The sequence below is a fragment of the Catharus ustulatus genome, chromosome 2 (assembly GCF_009819885.2).
Source record: "Catharus ustulatus isolate bCatUst1 chromosome 2, bCatUst1.pri.v2, whole genome shotgun sequence".
NCBI lineage: Eukaryota > Metazoa > Chordata > Aves > Passeriformes > Turdidae > Catharus > Catharus ustulatus.
This window is the reverse complement of record NC_046222.1, coordinates 10910750-10927030: the sequence shown is the minus strand read 5'-3', so window position 1 is coordinate 10927030 and position 16281 is coordinate 10910750. Positions and strand designations below refer to the sequence as shown.

At 39.1% G+C, this 16281-nt stretch overlaps 1 protein-coding gene across 4 annotated transcripts in view; it reads left to right on the top strand.

The window, feature by feature from the left end:
- LOC116992504 (SAM domain-containing protein SAMSN-1-like) overlaps positions 1-15679 on the top strand; it is a 73272-nt gene extending 57593 nt beyond the window's left edge. For all 4 annotated transcript variants that reach the window (XM_033052201.1, XM_033052200.2, XM_033052203.1 and 1 more), the window contains 4 exons: positions 1178-1329; positions 3374-3580; positions 5105-5255; positions 14448-15679. In XM_033052201.1, the coding sequence (XP_032908092.1) occupies positions 1178-1329; positions 3374-3580; positions 5105-5255; positions 14448-14653 (716 nt within the window). In that variant the 3' untranslated portion in view covers positions 14654-15679. The remainder of the gene's footprint in view (positions 1-1177; positions 1330-3373; positions 3581-5104; positions 5256-14447) is intronic.
- The last annotated feature ends 602 nt before the right edge of the window (positions 15680-16281 follow it).

Sequence of the window (16281 nt, the reverse complement as noted above, 5' to 3'; positions counted from 1 at the left end):
CAGAAATAAATTGAGTGTTTTTAAGAGTGGAAATACTAACAGAAAAAAAAAACCAAACAAACTTGAATTATAGGGCATATTGCTGGTATATATGCCATAATTTTGTGTGGGGTTATCACTGCCCTGGTGCTGGGCTTGCAGTCACTGGTGCAGCCACACAAACATCCTCTCCTGGTGGCCTGGCTGTGAGCTCATCCTTTGCCCTGGAGATGTCAGGCAGACAAAGTCCCTCTGAGATGATGGGAGATGTGGGTCTGACCTGGCAGCTTTGGGACACACAGCCCAGCTGAAACCCACTGCAAACCCTCCCCCATCAGGGCAGTCTCAGCTGGAGGGCAGAGGAGCCTGAGGTGAGAAATGTGCCTCACCTCTCTCGGCGTTGCTCTGCTGTGGATATTTGCTGGGTGGCAGGCCACAGCTGTCCCTGGTGACACTGCTGTGCCACCCTGAGTGCAGGCTGGAGCTGCAGTCCAGACCATTTGCACTCAGAGTTAATCTGGCCCTGAGATGGAGCTGTGCACTTAAGCAATCACCTCAAACAAAACCATTTTTATGATCATTTTCTGTGACGTGATTTGTGAAAATCGCATATGGGAGTTTACTTCCAACACACTGCTGCTCTTATCTAAGAACATATTTGGATGGGATATTGCAGAGCTTGCTCAAATTTGCTTGAATTACTCTGCTGATATTTTATTGCTCAACTTGGATAAAATGACAGGCAGAAATGTTGATAAGATTAAAATTTCCCTCTGCAATGCAGGTTCTTTTGATGCTTCAGCTAGCAGTGGAATGAAATAAAATAACTTCTACAGTGCTTGTTTTCATTTCTCTGAATAAACAGCAGAAGTTCAGCAGAATTATTTCCCTAAATCGCACTTTTAGGGTACATTTTATTAATCTGCAGAGGTAATATTTCAAAAAGTCTGTAAATAAAATGTGTAGTCTATTAGTATCATCACCAGAAAAAGATTACTTTAGGGGAGATATTAATGAAAGATCTCCTACCCATTTCCTTCTGTCTCTCGTAGCATGATTTTTATTGACTGTAGTTATCCTGGGACGTGTCAAACCCACACAGAATATGCTCTGTCTCTGATTGAGTGGTGTTGGGGCTGTGTAGGGTTTCATGTGTGGGCATTTGGTGCAGGGGTGTCTCACGCTGCCTCTCTGCCAGGTGGGGTGACCAGCTGCTCTGATGGCACGAGCAACAGGGACAGCCTGAGGCTGGAGGATGATGTGCCCTACAACGGCCCCTTCTGTGGCAGAGCCAAAGTCCACACCGACTTCACCCCCAGCCCCTACGACACCGACTCGCTGAAAATCAAGGTAAGGCCACCAGGATTCCTTCCTTCCCACCAACAATGCCAGGGCACCATTTTTTACATGTAAATAATACATTTAGTAATGAATTTTTAACTGCTCAAGCATGTGGAACACTCTAACAAGCAAGGCAGGTCTGGTTTCGCAACGCTTCTATGGGGACTTAGTTCAGACAAGGTTTAGCTGCTCCTAAAGGCTTTTTAAGGCACAAGTTCCAGGTAGTAACCTCTTCATGGTATCTCCCTAAATACCCCAGCCTTCCTCAGAGTGAAATATATGTTGCTACCCATATACATGGTCTGGAGTGAGAAAGAGTAAAGTCTCACTGGATGTGAAGTTGTCTCCTCAAGCTTTCACAATCACAGATAGGATATATCCAAAGCTTAGTGGCACCCACTGGAAGATAGTTTGGCTTTCCATTAAACTTTTCTTTAAGGAAAACAGTTTGGCTTTCCATTAAACTTTTCCTTAAGCCTATGTTTGAACTATGACTGTTCTTCAGCCCAGACATGGCAAGGGCTATCTGGGCTGTGTGAGTAAGGAAGAGGAGCAACAAACAGGGGCCCAGTTGAACATTACTGAAAAAACCCAGCCCTTCAGAGTCTTTTCTTCTTCACAGATTTTTGTTTTTGCCAAATCCTGTGTCTCTCACAGACTCCTTCCTTCTCTCTGGCTTACATGAGAGCTGTTGTTCTGCTGGTACTTGCAGTCTTCAGCACTTGCCCTCCACTTCCACCCCCATCTAGGGCAGTTCTTTTAATACAGCTTAACTGTTTTAACTACTTAACTGGCCATGAAATGGGAAATATCTGCTGGCTCATGCAGGTTTCTTTTTTAGTCACTTAGGTGGTATATTTTGGAATTATAAACTAATACTTAGGGTTGAAATTTCCTATATTTATCACACAAAATTTTAGTACCCTGAATCTGAATTCAAAGTGCATCTGCAGCTTGGCTTGGAGCCACTGCCTAATCCTGACCTGCATCCACATCTGAATGCACCAGTTTGTAGAATAACATGTGTTTTAGAGCTTTAAATAAATGTTTGTTTAGTTTCTATTTCAAATGTACTCACAGCTCTGAGCCCCATGTTCTAACTAAACCAGGTCACCAGCTCACAATGAATTTTGTACTTGGGTTTGTACTAAAACTAGGGTGAACACTTGACCTGCTGTTCCTTGACCAGACTAGAAAAGATGTACATCTTGGAGCTGTGGACGCATCTCAACAAACTGAGCTTGATTTCTAACTTTGTAACACAATCCCAAACCAAGAAGCATTTGTTGGATAACTCTTCAAAGTCTTTCAATGTAACTCTGTGAAATGTGCCAAGAAGAGAGGGCTCATTTCTGAGGTCCTTGGGAGCAACTTGTGTAGAGTGTATGACTTTGTAAGAGCCTTTTTACTATGAGAATTACTCAGAATGATGATTTTCCTGAGCTGAGACCTTGGTTCCCACAGTGTGGCTGCGAACACTTTTACCAAAAGTCCTCTTGAAATACCTGTTTTGTCACCCTTTTAAGCACTCATATTTACTAAGGGAGTTAAATGTTCTTTATTATCTTTGAGAAAAGTAGCCAGTGTTTTTTACTGTAAAATGGGTAGGAGCCCAACTTTCACATAGGTCAGCTATCTAGGGTTTTTGAAGACCCTTGAGAGGCTAGATAATAAGATTAATCTGTAAGTGCTATGGCACACGTTTTGAAAATAACCTTACAGTAATTCCTTGCTTTTTGCCAAAACTATGCCCACTTCTCATGACAAAAGTTAATTGCTGATGCAACCCTATCCCTTTTCAGGGACCAAGTAGAGCACAAAACAGTGAGGGGGCTGCCTATGCTCACCTCTCCTTCACAAAGGTTTGGAGATAAGGACTAGCTCCACTTTCTGTAATTATTTTCCTGGGATTTTATAAAAGCAAAAGCACTAAATCTAGGTAATTAAAAAAAGTTGCTTCACACTGACTTGTGCTGGTTTTGGTCCACAGAGGAAAAGCTACATATAGCAAACTAGAGGTGTAAGTAGTGGTGTGGTTTTTTTATTGTTCTAGAAAGGAGACATCATAGATATCATCTGCAAAACTCCCATGGGCATATGGACAGGCATGCTGAACAACAAAGTGGGAAATTTCAAGTTCATTTATGTGGATATTATCTTGGAAGAAGAAGCTGCACCCAGAAAGACAAACCCACACAGAGGAAGCAAAAGGACCAAGCCTAAAACATTGCAAGAGCTCCTGGAAAGTGTCCACCTGCAGGTCAGCCAAGGCATTTCCCAGCTCTGTTCCCTTTCTGTGCGCTCGGGTTTGAATGTCATTTACAGGCAGGAGGAGAAAGGCAGGTTTCAGCAGTTTTGATGTCAGCAAAGCAAAGCAAAGCAACCTCGTGTCTGTCTTTTATCTGATGTGAGCAATGCCAAGATGATTTTTTGCCTTTTATACACCTTTTATATAACTTCAATGTATCCTCAGTATTCTTAGCGTGCAAGATTGTATTTCCTTAAGAAAATAACAAAAAGAAAGAATTTCTTTGTAATTCCCTAAGTCTGATAACTTAGCATAGCCCTAGTATTTTGTTAAGCCTGGAGGCCAAACATCCTAAAGCAGGAGGCCAGAAAATCTTACATAATCTTGGGAAACCAAGGTCCTCTCTAGAACATATCCTGTAAACTAGAGATTTGGCCCATCCAAGGGGGAATTCCATGGATGGGGGCATATCACACCATTCATCCAGGCCTCCCACTGGGGCATCCTTGTTAGATATGCTGATTTGTAATGTCTATAAGCTGTATATGGGATCTATTGTGTGTGTGCATTGTGGCACATTCCACCTTGGCAAAGTGGTGCACCACAAGGATCCTTATTAAAATACTGAGGTAAAAACCCCTTATGCCTTAACTGTGCCTGGCTCTCAATTTTTAACACCAGGAAAGGCATCAGGAGTGGCTTACAGAACTGAATTTCAGCTCATGTGGCTGGGCTAGGAGACTCCACTCAGAGAGGGACACTGGTGACTTGCCAGGTCAGCCTGACTGCAGCTGTGTGCTCCAGTTAGGAGATGTGTGGCTGTGGATATTTCAGGGACAGGACTGCAGTCTGAGTCCAGCACCAAAACTGAGAATTTGTGTTTCTAATTTCTTACGTGCTTTAGGGAACAACAGTGTTTTTGCACTATGCTCATGTTGAGCCTCTCTCCCTCTCTGCAACCCTAGATCTTGACTGAGTGTCAAAGTGTAATGAGGTCATGATTTACAAGTCACATTTTTAATAAGGGTAATTGCTTTGCTGCTGATGCAAACACTCCTTTCCCTGGAGCATGCACAGAGTTTTATACTGAGTCAACACACAGCTCAAGGGGGACCTTGTGTGACACAGCAGTGCCCAGGGCTCCCTCTGCTTCTCCCCTTGCTTCTATCCAGGGGTGCTCCTGTGAAAAGGCAGAGCTCTCCTTTCCTCAGAGGCTCTCTCAGCGTGGGAGACACTCATGGAGTGACCCACAAAACAGACAATGAGCAGATTAAATAATTTCTGAAAGAGCTCTGCCCTGGTCCTGCTTGCTCCTGGACTGAGCTATGGAGCTCAGGTGCAGATGCTGGCATGGCCAGGAGGGCTCCCAGGCATCTCTGCCTCTGTTCCCTCTTGCTCCCCACCTCTGCCAAAGGTAAATCAATTGGATTGGTGCCCATTTCAACCTGGCCAAAAAGAAAAAGTGAAATTGTTCCTATTCCTCCACTGAACATAGTGCTTGTTTCCATGAGAAGATTTGCTTGTTTTCTTTTGTAGGAATATGCCTCAAGCCTCCTGCTGAATGGCTATGAAACCCTGGAGGACTTAAAGGATCTACAGGAAAGCCACCTAATTGAATTAAATATTTCGAACCCAGAAGACAGGGCAAGATTGTTATCAGTAATTGAAAATCTACACGACTGTGACAGTAAGTGTTTAAGATTTGTTAAGAGTATATGCACTGGTATCTTAAGCAAAAGAGAGCTTAGTTCAAACACCTCCAGTAAAGAATTTTCTTTAATTTTTTTAAACAACATTCTGCAGATAATTACAGATTTTTTTTTACTTCCCTTTCTTCATCCCACTCTTAAACCCTTATCCAAATTAGCTTTTTTTGGTTGGAAAGTATTGTTAAAAAAAAAAAACAAAAAACAACAAACAAAAAAAACCAACCAAAAAAACCACCAAAAAACACCGTAAACCACTAATAGCTGTTTTTCATTCCTCTCTCAAAATTAATCTAACTTGTGTTTCTGGTGAGCTTCCAAGAGTTGAACATATGGGATGTGTATATGCACATGTATTGATCACCATTTTGTTTTCTTCACTAGTTCCTTTTGTGGGGGAGTGGAAAAGCTAGGATACAGAAGAGAAAAACTTTTCTCATGATATTTTAATGATATTTCCAGTTTGACTTTGAATTGTAAATAATTTATGTCAACTTTGTAGAAACTACAGCTAAGCACCTACTTAATTAGACACTCAGCCAAAACAGGAGGGGATTTTGCCTTCATTAATATTTGTGCATACTCCCCCTATGCTGAGCAGTCATGTCATGAAATGTGCACTTCCAGTTGAGAAGCATAGGAAAAAGAGAGAAGGATAAGCAATGTCTTCCTGGGACAGTTTAATATCAATTTTTGTCAGGCATCCACTTATTTTCTCCTCAGTTTGTAGGCAGCTTTCCATTGTTTTGCTGAATGGGCTTTTTTTGGAACCCCGTTTGTACATTAAGTTGCTCCTGTTCTTATTCAGCTTCCAGAGAAAGGCTCTTGCAGACATGTTGGAGTGGCATTAGAAAGGTTCTCTTTGCCCTCCAGGTTCAGAAGTTCTTTCTGGTCTATAGCTTTGTGACATTACAGGCTTGAAAGGTACTCTTGAAGGACTGCCTATGTAGAAGCAATGATTGAAAGAGTGAATCCAGAACAAAAAGGGTTACATTTTGCAGACGTTTTATCTCAGGGATCTGCCAGGAAGTCACCTCAAAATGTATATACTGAGTATAGTGTGTTTTTTGTGGCAACCAGCCTTGCTGTGTTTTCTGCACCTTTTACTGTGAATGTTTTTAGATATTTAACACCAGAAAAATAGCAGAGAAAAATGCTAGATTGTAATTTTGCAGTTTTGCATCATTCTGAAAACCAAACTGAGACATAATGGTTTCTAGCAGACCACACGAGTGCCGACCTATTCTGTAGTGGTGAGAGTATGGTTTGCTATTCATATTTGCTGGCTAACAAAACACAGAGCAAACAGCTTTTGAAACTGAAGGTTCTTAACGTTCTACATGCACCTGTGCAAGAACCAAACCCAACAAGGTCCTTACATGTCCCATATAGTGAAATGTATTCACCTTTGTTATCCAAATTGGGTTCTTCCTACATTGGCAGCACAGGATTAAGTCACTTCTCCAGGCAAAACAGTGTCCTTGATGTCATCTGCATGGTAGTCTAATGGTTCAAATTCTTGTAACAGCTCTGGGAATAATAATATTAAATCTTATAAAGTGGCCCATGCTTCAGCATCAGTGAGGACACTGTAGTCTCATTTCAAGAGATGAGATGAACATTTGTTTCACATGCACTTTAGTAAATGTGGCAAATCTTTCCAGTATTCAAATTCAATAAAATAAATTTCCCAGAATTTATGAATGCTCACAGGGACCAGAACCACAACATCTTTTTGTGTCATGCCAGCTATAAGCATTCATTTAAGTCTAGTTAAATTCTGTAAGACTTGTATATATTTTAGGTAAGCCAGGAGTAAATACTGTCCTAGTTTGATTTTTGAATCTTGCCTTGTCTGGTTGCAAAGTGATCAGAACATTTGTCACGTGAGTGGTGGGGACAGAACTGAACAACCTGTTCCAGAAAGGAGGATACTAAAGACCAGAATGGATAGCAGCTATCTGTTAAGTTGTTATAACAAAAGACAGGGCGTCAAGATGATCTTGGGGATAAGCTCCACATGAGCCTGACGTTGTACCAATCATTTGACCTCTTTGTCCTTCTGTCAGTCAGATTGGAAAATTGGGTTGAAAGAGCTGGGTGCTACTGTGAAAGTGAATTCTGCATCTGGACTGAACTTTGCTGGGTCAATTTTTTTTTTCCTAAATGGGCATGGCTCAGTCCAGCATAAATGATTTTTTAATTAAAATTGATTTTCTGCATTGCTTAGAAGTGAGCTGCATAATTACCCACAGCTACAATGTAATCTGTTTACTGGCCAGATAGACAGAATTTCAGGTACTTTCCAGGTAAAAAAGTTCACTTTTTAAAAATAAGCTTTCTGAAAACATAAGCTAAGGCCATAGACTGTATTTACTGTTCTAGGCCCATCTTTCTCACAGAGCTTGGAAGACTTCCATGTCTCTGCATTCCATTAATGCTTTCATCAAGCACATGTTTAATAATGGCTGGAGAGTCAGGTGTGGCCCAGAGCCGACATACAAGGGTTCCTGAGTTTTTGTGACACTCCTATTGCTCAGAACACTAAGTGTGCTGGAACATAGCCTCATTTCACTAGATCCTCCTATAAATGCAGTAAAACAAGATTTCATATTTCTTTCATGTGAAATCTGATCTTGTGAGATGTCCAGAGGTTTTCACAAGGCTTTTAATTTCTTTGTCATTCCTTGGCTTTTTCTTGACATTTATTGTATGCTATGCTAAGTAATTTCTTCATGACACATACTCGTGGTGTATAATTCACTTTTCAGAATAAACATTTATTGAGTTTTCTAACCAAAAGACCTGCAGCAGTAGTTTCCACATTATATGCTACTTAAAGCCATGCAAAATATAGGATTTTTGGCAGTGACATTTTTTTAATCTCACATTTGATTTAGACCTGAATGAATCTGAAAGAATAAATTTTACTCACCTTATGCCACAAATTTAAAAATTAAGTTTTATTTAGCAAATGCTACCACACAGTGTTTTTTAAGTAGATTTTTCTTTCTATTACTGCACTCTCTTCTTTCTCCCTTTCCTGGGAGTCCAGGCCCAAATTCATCATCTTCAAGTGCTTCATGTAGCAAGGCTATCCTAGAACTGCATGGATTTTTAATCTCCTCATGCCCTTCCTCCCCTTCTCAGACATCTTTTTAGATTTCCTGTAAGTTGGTCAGACCTATATATTTGGGGCAAAAATCTTGGTTTCCATAAATCCATGGCTGTGAGGAAAAAAAAAAAAAGGAGAAAAAAAAAGGAGAAAAAAAAAAGGTTTTTTCATAAAGTATTTCTTAATAGCTTTCCATTCTTCTCCCAGATGGCTTCTAGACAGGAGATGGATGTCTGTGCTTTTGTAGGATGCTATTTTTAAAGTGAAGCGGTTGCTGGATGGTTAATGAATAAAGTAATAAAAGAAGTCTGGAACTTCTTTTCTTGACCGCTTCCCAGGACACACGTTTGTGTGTGTGTAAAATAGACTTGATTCTCTTCTCACATAGATGATTTAAATCAAGAGATTCATCCCTGAAATCCACTGGGTTGCACTAGTCCAAAGCTATTCTGAGCTAAAGAAAAATGAGACTTCATTGGATATGTGAATACAGTTCATTTTATGGGAAAACCCCAAAAGGTGAATATGTGCAATTTGGAGGTTAATATTTTACATTTATCTCCCCAAATCCACTTCCTTAGCTTTATTTCCATATTTAAGTGCAAATTCCACTACTAATACCAAATAAGGTTTATTCTTCATTTATTGTTCTTGGACAGCAAGATAGGAGATAGATAAGGACACGACTTTCAGTTCTCAGTCACATTCCTTACGTGAGAGTCAGGCACCGAGAGTTTCATTTTACTCTGGGCAGTCCCTTTCAATACATGGGACCACACAGTATCTTGTCAAGGTCAAATAGTGCTCAAATAGAATTTCCCCTTTTCCACTGTGGTACAACTCATTGGCCTGAACATAATATTGACAGATTTCCCAAGGAAGCTTATCCTTGCATGAATATTAGTATTTTTCACCTTTTTTTTTTTTTTTTTAAGGCACATGTGTTTGCTTTCAGATTTTAGATAAAAAAAGAAGCTTCTCATTTCTGTTTTCACCACAAGTTCTCACATCAGTTAAATAACTTTTCTCTCCCACAAAAGCTGTGCCAATCATTTCAGTGAATGCAATATTTTAAGTTGCATATCTCTAAATATCTACAAATATTTATTCTTTTGAATGCCCAAAGCATTGCACATCAGGTTTCTCTGCATCTTTTCCAAGAACTGGCGCCCTTTACTGCTCCAAAATTATTCTTTCTGAGTGTGATGCTTTGTGAGTTCCCATTTCATTCTCACACTTGCATGGTCTAACTGGTACAGGTGACACATGGCCAATGTACACACAGGTCTGGTTTCATCCTGCAAAACTCACTTTGTTCAGTGGGGCCCAGCAACAGGGCAAGGAGCAATGGCCATAAACCAAAACACAAGTTCTACATCAACATGAAGAACTTGTTTGCAGTGAGGGTGGCAGAGCACTGGAGCAGCTGCTCAGGGAAGGTGTGGAGTCGCCTTTTCTAGAAACATTCCAAACCCACATGGACACATTCCTGTGTCACTCCCTCCTGGAGACCCTGCCTTGGCAGGGGAGGTTGGACCAGATGCTCTCCAGAGGTCTGTTCCAAGTATCCTGTGACTCTGTGATTTTGAGTCTTTATTAGTTATTTATTATTATATTTATTTATTTGTTTGTTTGTTTGTTATTAAAGATACTGCTCAGTACAGCACCGCTGCAAGTGCCAGGAGGGCAGGAGAGTGACTCAGCCTAAAGCACAGTGCTCCTAGCCCAGCTCTCCTGGACAAAACTCACAAAGGGAAACCCTCAGAGAGCACACTCATGAAGTTTGGTTTGCTCTTGTGTGACCTTCTTTTTGCCCAAGACAAAATCCAAGTTTCTTGCCACTCATCTGGTTTAAACTGACATAACTGCACAGGAGTCAGAGTGACCTCTGTACATTCTTGAGTTGAATTCCCTTAAACCCAAGCCCAAAGTGCTTCCCTAATCAGGACTTTAACCTCATTAGGAAGGGGAAAAGCACTGGTGAAGCAAAAAAGAAATCTATCCTTGCACGTGTTCAAGCACATCTAAGTCATTGAATAACAAAAAACTCATTTTAGAGGTCTAAACAGTGAGGAAGATAAGGGATGCATCACACATCTCTCACCAAGGCTAAAGGCCTCACATTTTTTTCAGAAGTCTGAATATAATCCTACTGTCTAAAAGAGTACTGGAATATATGTGTCAAAATGATGCATATCTTGGGCTCTTCTGGCCATATCATAGACAACAGTGACTGAGAGCCATTTATCTTATGTGAAACTGCTTTACTGTAGAAAAATGATAGGACTTCCATTTGTTGATAAGATAGTTATTTCTGATGATTCCGCAACATCTAACGGCAGTTTAATTTTATCAATTCCTGTTTTCGGTGCAGCGTGGCTTTCTTCTGATGTCCAAAAGATTAAGGCAGCAAACCTACCTTTCCTAATGTAGAACTTGAGGGTGTACATGTTAGAGAAATGACTTCAGTAAAGCAGAATAGAAGACCCAAAAACTTAAAAAAGAAAAAAAACAGAAAAAGAGCAAAAGTTACTTTGCTCTTCTCATGCAGCAACTTCTAAAATTGCATGCTATGTATTTTTATAATACTCAGCATCCTGTTCAAGTGGTTTAGTAGTTACTGCATAATATTTAAGACTGCTTCAAAGAGAAAAAAAAAGGCACCAAAGTTTGCCTTCAGTCTTTTCTTCATGAAAATGGAGGGGAAGGGACGTTCTTCCAACTCTTTCTGCTTAGAATAAAAAGTAGAAAATATAACATTTTTACTGTCTCAAACACCTGAGTATTTTTTGTTTTCAGTTTTTCATGTAAGAAAATTCAACTGCTTTTACAGGAAGTTTTACATATACGTATGTCTTCTGAATAGGAATTTCTCATTTTCCTAATTGACCTAAATTCAGATTTAAAAAAAAAAAAAAAAAAAAAAAAAAGAAGAAGAACTCTCAGTTCTAGGCTTGTCTGTGCATTTTAGCATTTTTCCCTGAAACACTCTAGGGAGACATTGATAAAAACATTAGGATCTGTTGTTCACATAGGAACTGCTCAGATTATCTAGACAACCAGTTACAAGGCACTAATACAGTGACTGAGATGGCATTTTCCTTTTAATCCACTGGTTACTCGGCCTTCCTTCCATTGTAAAACAAACAAAGTGGATGGAGGCTCCTGTGACCTTGAAAATGTAAACAGGATTAACACTTTTTAGGTCAGTGCTTGCCAGGGCAGCAGATGATGCTGGAGCAGCAGATGAAAAGGCAGCCAGCAGCATTAGGCGGCCGAGGGGATTAGGGGGGAGGCAGCAGGGCAGGAGGGCTCCCAGGGCTGCATAAGGCTGGGTTCCCTTTGCCCCGGTGGGATGGTGCTGCCAGGAGCTGGAGACTCACTCAGGACAAGGCTTTGCTGCTGCTGTTTGTGCTGAGCTGCTTCTGTCGCTGCCAAGAGCGGTGGGAATACCTTCACTCGTGTGATGCCTTTGTAATTCCTCCCTGACTTCAATCAGAAATCAATTGGAGCCCTACATGATCAAATATTTTCCCTGCAAAGAGAGAGATAACATTTGACATGACAAACTGTGTTCTGTAAAGTGAGAAGGAGATCAAACAGTTACAGATATCAATTAAATCTGCTGAAACGTGTACTCTGTCACACAAGTGCAATTAACCATTAATTTATTTGGGAACAATTTGGAACTTTTACTCCTTGAAAAATATTTAAAGTGATTTTGTTTTGTTATTCTTCTAAATAAATCTGGTTATGCCTACACCCTCAGACTTTATGGAAAAAATAACTAAGTTGAGACTTTGGATTCTTTAAAAAATCAGCTTAGTTTTTCAATTTATTAGGTAACTGGAAGTTAGAAGATATTAAGCAGATTTAATCAGGCCATACAAATCTACAAGACTTCCATTAAGACCTCAAAATGTTTCTCAATAAATCAAAATGCTTTGTGAAATAAGCTTGTTGAAATCTCACACAACGAATAATGTCTCCAAAGAAACTCTCCCACTGTTCCATTTCACTCTAAAAGAGTGAAAAATTTCAATCTTTCATTTCTGATTTATTCTGTGCTATTCAATACAAGATTAAAAAAAAATCAAATTTACAATCTTTCCCATTTTACCAAATGTTATAATTTCCCACAATTGAAATAAAAGTCAATATGAGTGTTCTTCGAGGAAATTTTAAAATTCTAATAACTAAAATAGATTTAGACTTTGGCACAGCATTAAATCCTCCATACCTTTGGACTTCTGTTCTGCCTTAACTTAAATGGAGACAGTTTAGATATGACTAAAGGTCCAGAACTGACTGTTTAACTAAGGAGTAACAAATCAAGTGGAAGAAGGGACCTTTCTTTGGAAAAGCAAAAAGGTACCATTTTTGTACCATTTTTCTGAAGGGCTGAAAATCTGAAGCAAAATCATCTGTTTCCTCTGAGATGTGTTCCCTATACTCTGTTTGGAAAGCCAGATACAGTTTGAAGTAAAACTACAGCTACAGGAGGTTGATAACAGCACAAGAAAAAAATTATTAAATGGAAATATTTATATTTTATAGTTTATTTTCTTAAGAGATTTACTATGAGTAAACATGTACTTCACAGCCAGAGAACAGGAAGAGGAAATTTAAAACCAGTACATGTAAGAGTCATTATATATATGTATGTCTTCTCTTGTTGAGTTTTTCTTGAGAGGTCTGTTGATATTGCCACTGAGTTCCAGATTTTTGAATTTGAACAGATTAGTGAGACAGCAGCTAAACAAGGGCAAATTATTTGCAAGATAATTTGCTTCTACTTAGTTTTGGAATAGTGTTCAAAAACTATTGTTATAAGTACATGACATATTGTTGGCTTTTTGTAGCTATTGGAATAAATGCTATATGTATAATGTTAAAATAGCTTTTCTGTATAAATATAAGGTTTTTTTCTTTTCTTCTAATAGCAAAAGTTAAACATAAGTTTTGTAAAAATAGTCTACTTAAACTACCCACCTAGTTAAAATAACAACTGGAAAAGGTGTAATAAGGACCCTGCAGCTAACACAACAATTATCAACACTCACCGGCTGCAAAAAGCCAAAACCACCACCCAAATTAAAAAAATAATAAAAAAAAATTTAAAACCACAAGCCAAAAACCACGCATACTCTAAAAAAACAAACCCAAAACATAGCCATGCTAAATAGTTCCCAAAAACTTGTTACTATGCAAAAAAACCTATAAATATAGAACAAATTAATGTATTATAAAGTATATTTTAAAAAGCATTCCCAAAACAACCATGTGCTCTTAGCAGCTTGCCAAGCACCCAGCTGTTTTAACCCTTTGCTTTATGTGTGTCTCCTATTTTTATTAAACTTTTTAAATTCTACCAAAAGAGTAAAACGTGTTTTTCACACCGTGCAGCAGAAATTAGGCATCTTAGCTCCATCTGAGGTTTCTGTGTTTTGGAAAATACCCTTCTGGATATCAAGCTAAGCTGAGGAAGTTTCCATCAGCCACCCACTCCTGCTGCAAAGCTCGGTGCTTTAGCGAAGCTGGTTACCACGACTTTGTGCCGAGCACTTCTGAAGGCCAGCACGCTCTCTCTCCCTGCAGAGAGCACATCAGGTGCTGGGGGTTGCACTCCAAAGACGCAGATCTGGGGTGCAGTGTGTCACAAACAAGGCACAGTGGGCTCTGGGGTTAATTCAGCATCCCGCTCTGCGCTACCCCAGCATGGGCGGGGGAAAGATTCCATCTCTGCTGTGACCTGGTGCACTGTGCACCAGGACCTCAGCACAAAGGATCAGGCCAAAGCCCCCAGCATTCATCTCTGAGAAACATCCAGGAGGAAAAAGACCCACCTCAATATCAACTCAGATGTTGTTACACTCATGTAATCATGCTTTTAATTCGCTGAGGTTTCTGTTTCTGATGGACCAAAGATATTGATGTGGTCATGTGTAGATTAACAGCTCTGTTTACAAAGTTCTTCAAGAGCAGTCATGCTGCTATCTCAGCTCTTTCCCAAGGTATTGTATTGACAATTTTTTATTTCTTTTTCTGTTCTTTCTAGCTGAAGAACAGCAGAAAAGTGAGGATGGTCAGGAGACGCAGAACTTGAGCCCCCACCAGAGTTTTGACAAATCACAGTTAAATGACTGTCCAAGAGATTCTGGCTGTTACATCTCATCAGAAAATTCAGATAATGGTAAAGAAGAAACAGACTCAGAAGCCCTGTCTGACATGGTGCAGTCAATAACAATCAGTGAGTCAAACTGATTTGGTCCTGCTGCTTTTCTGCAGATTTTCAGAAAAGACAATCACATCTGTCAGTATGATGGCACAGAAGCAGAACACAAAGTATTCTCAACACTGAAAATCTACTTTTTTTTCTGATTCATGATGCTATAAACTGTTTCATATGTGTACACATGATAGCTAAATGTTAGTTGATAATAAGAATTTCTCATGTTTTTTCTTTTCAATGAATCCACAGGTATTTCCCTTGAAAAGTTTATACAAAAGTATTTATAAATATTTGTACAGCAAATGCATTTTCTATAATAATAGATAATTTTTTTAGGCAGTGGTTCATAATCTGGAGATGTTCATTTCTGGAACTGTCCAAAATGTAAATATTGTACATATTTATTTTAAAAATATATGGATTAATCACATTGTCTCTATTTTCAGCTGTGTTTTGCTGATTTTTGTACAGAATGAATTTTCATTGATACCATCTCAAAAAGGTGGATACAGTCACACCCTACTTTGGAAAGTACCAAGCCAATTCTCACTAATACTAAAGCTGTTTCGCACCACTTTTCTCCAAAATGAGCTCTAAAGTAGGCTGTCATTTCCTGTACTTTTTCCTGGAGGCATGAGAGAACTGTAGGGTGAACCTGAATTCAGCTCTCTGTGATCCTTGTCTTGTGGAAGAACAAAACCTTTTGAATGGCTCATGCAGTGGCAATTTTTTAATGGATCTTTTCACACCTGTTCTCATTTGTCCCAAGCATTATACAGAGAATCCAAACTCGGAGGAAAAAACCCATCAGGATCAATGCTATGCTTTTATGATAACGTTTTGTGAAGATGTTGCCTTTTGTGTATGGTGTGAAGTTTGTTAATAGAGTATTTGTTTGTATACAAAACTCGGAAGCTAACATGGTTATTGTACATGACTGTCTTTTATATGAGATTTTATTGTCTTTTCCCAGTATATTTCACACTGGAATACACATTTTAACTGCCTGTCTTCTTTTAGAGTACTTCCTTCACTAATAAACAGAATAATGTGTTTAAGCCCTTTAAAAATACTTGATTTTTAATGTGGTCATTACATTTCAAAGGCTGCTCTCTTCTAAGACTAACACAGTAAATAGTAATTCCACTGAGCATTTTTAGCATGCATAAGAATCTGTGTATCAAATCAATAGAGAGACTTTTTGCTCAGTCATTAGTCACAGTTTTCACACAATTTAAGGCATTTTGCATTTATGTTAAAAAGTTTCCACATATTGCTGACAGCTTGAAAGAAAATCTCCTTCAGAAGAGATGAAACGCAAAACGTTCCACCCCAAAAAGAGTATTTCTGAAGAAACTATGAACAAATGGAAACCTTTTCTCCCTTTCTTTTTCTTTTCCCCAATTTAAATGTTTTCTGTACTTTTCATGACTTCTCAAAAGACTACTGCTGTCAGGCCCCCTAAAATCTGCTTTGAAGGATGTAGTATAAAAATTGCAATTTTAGAAAACTGCATTAACAAGATTTCAAAGATTTGGAGTAAATAAACTGTGTTTAGAAAAAATACACCAGAAAGGGAGCTGCTATAATTTGTTTCTGGTTTTAACTTAACTTTTCATACCAGGAACAAATGTCATTGTTTAGCAGCAATGACCCCATA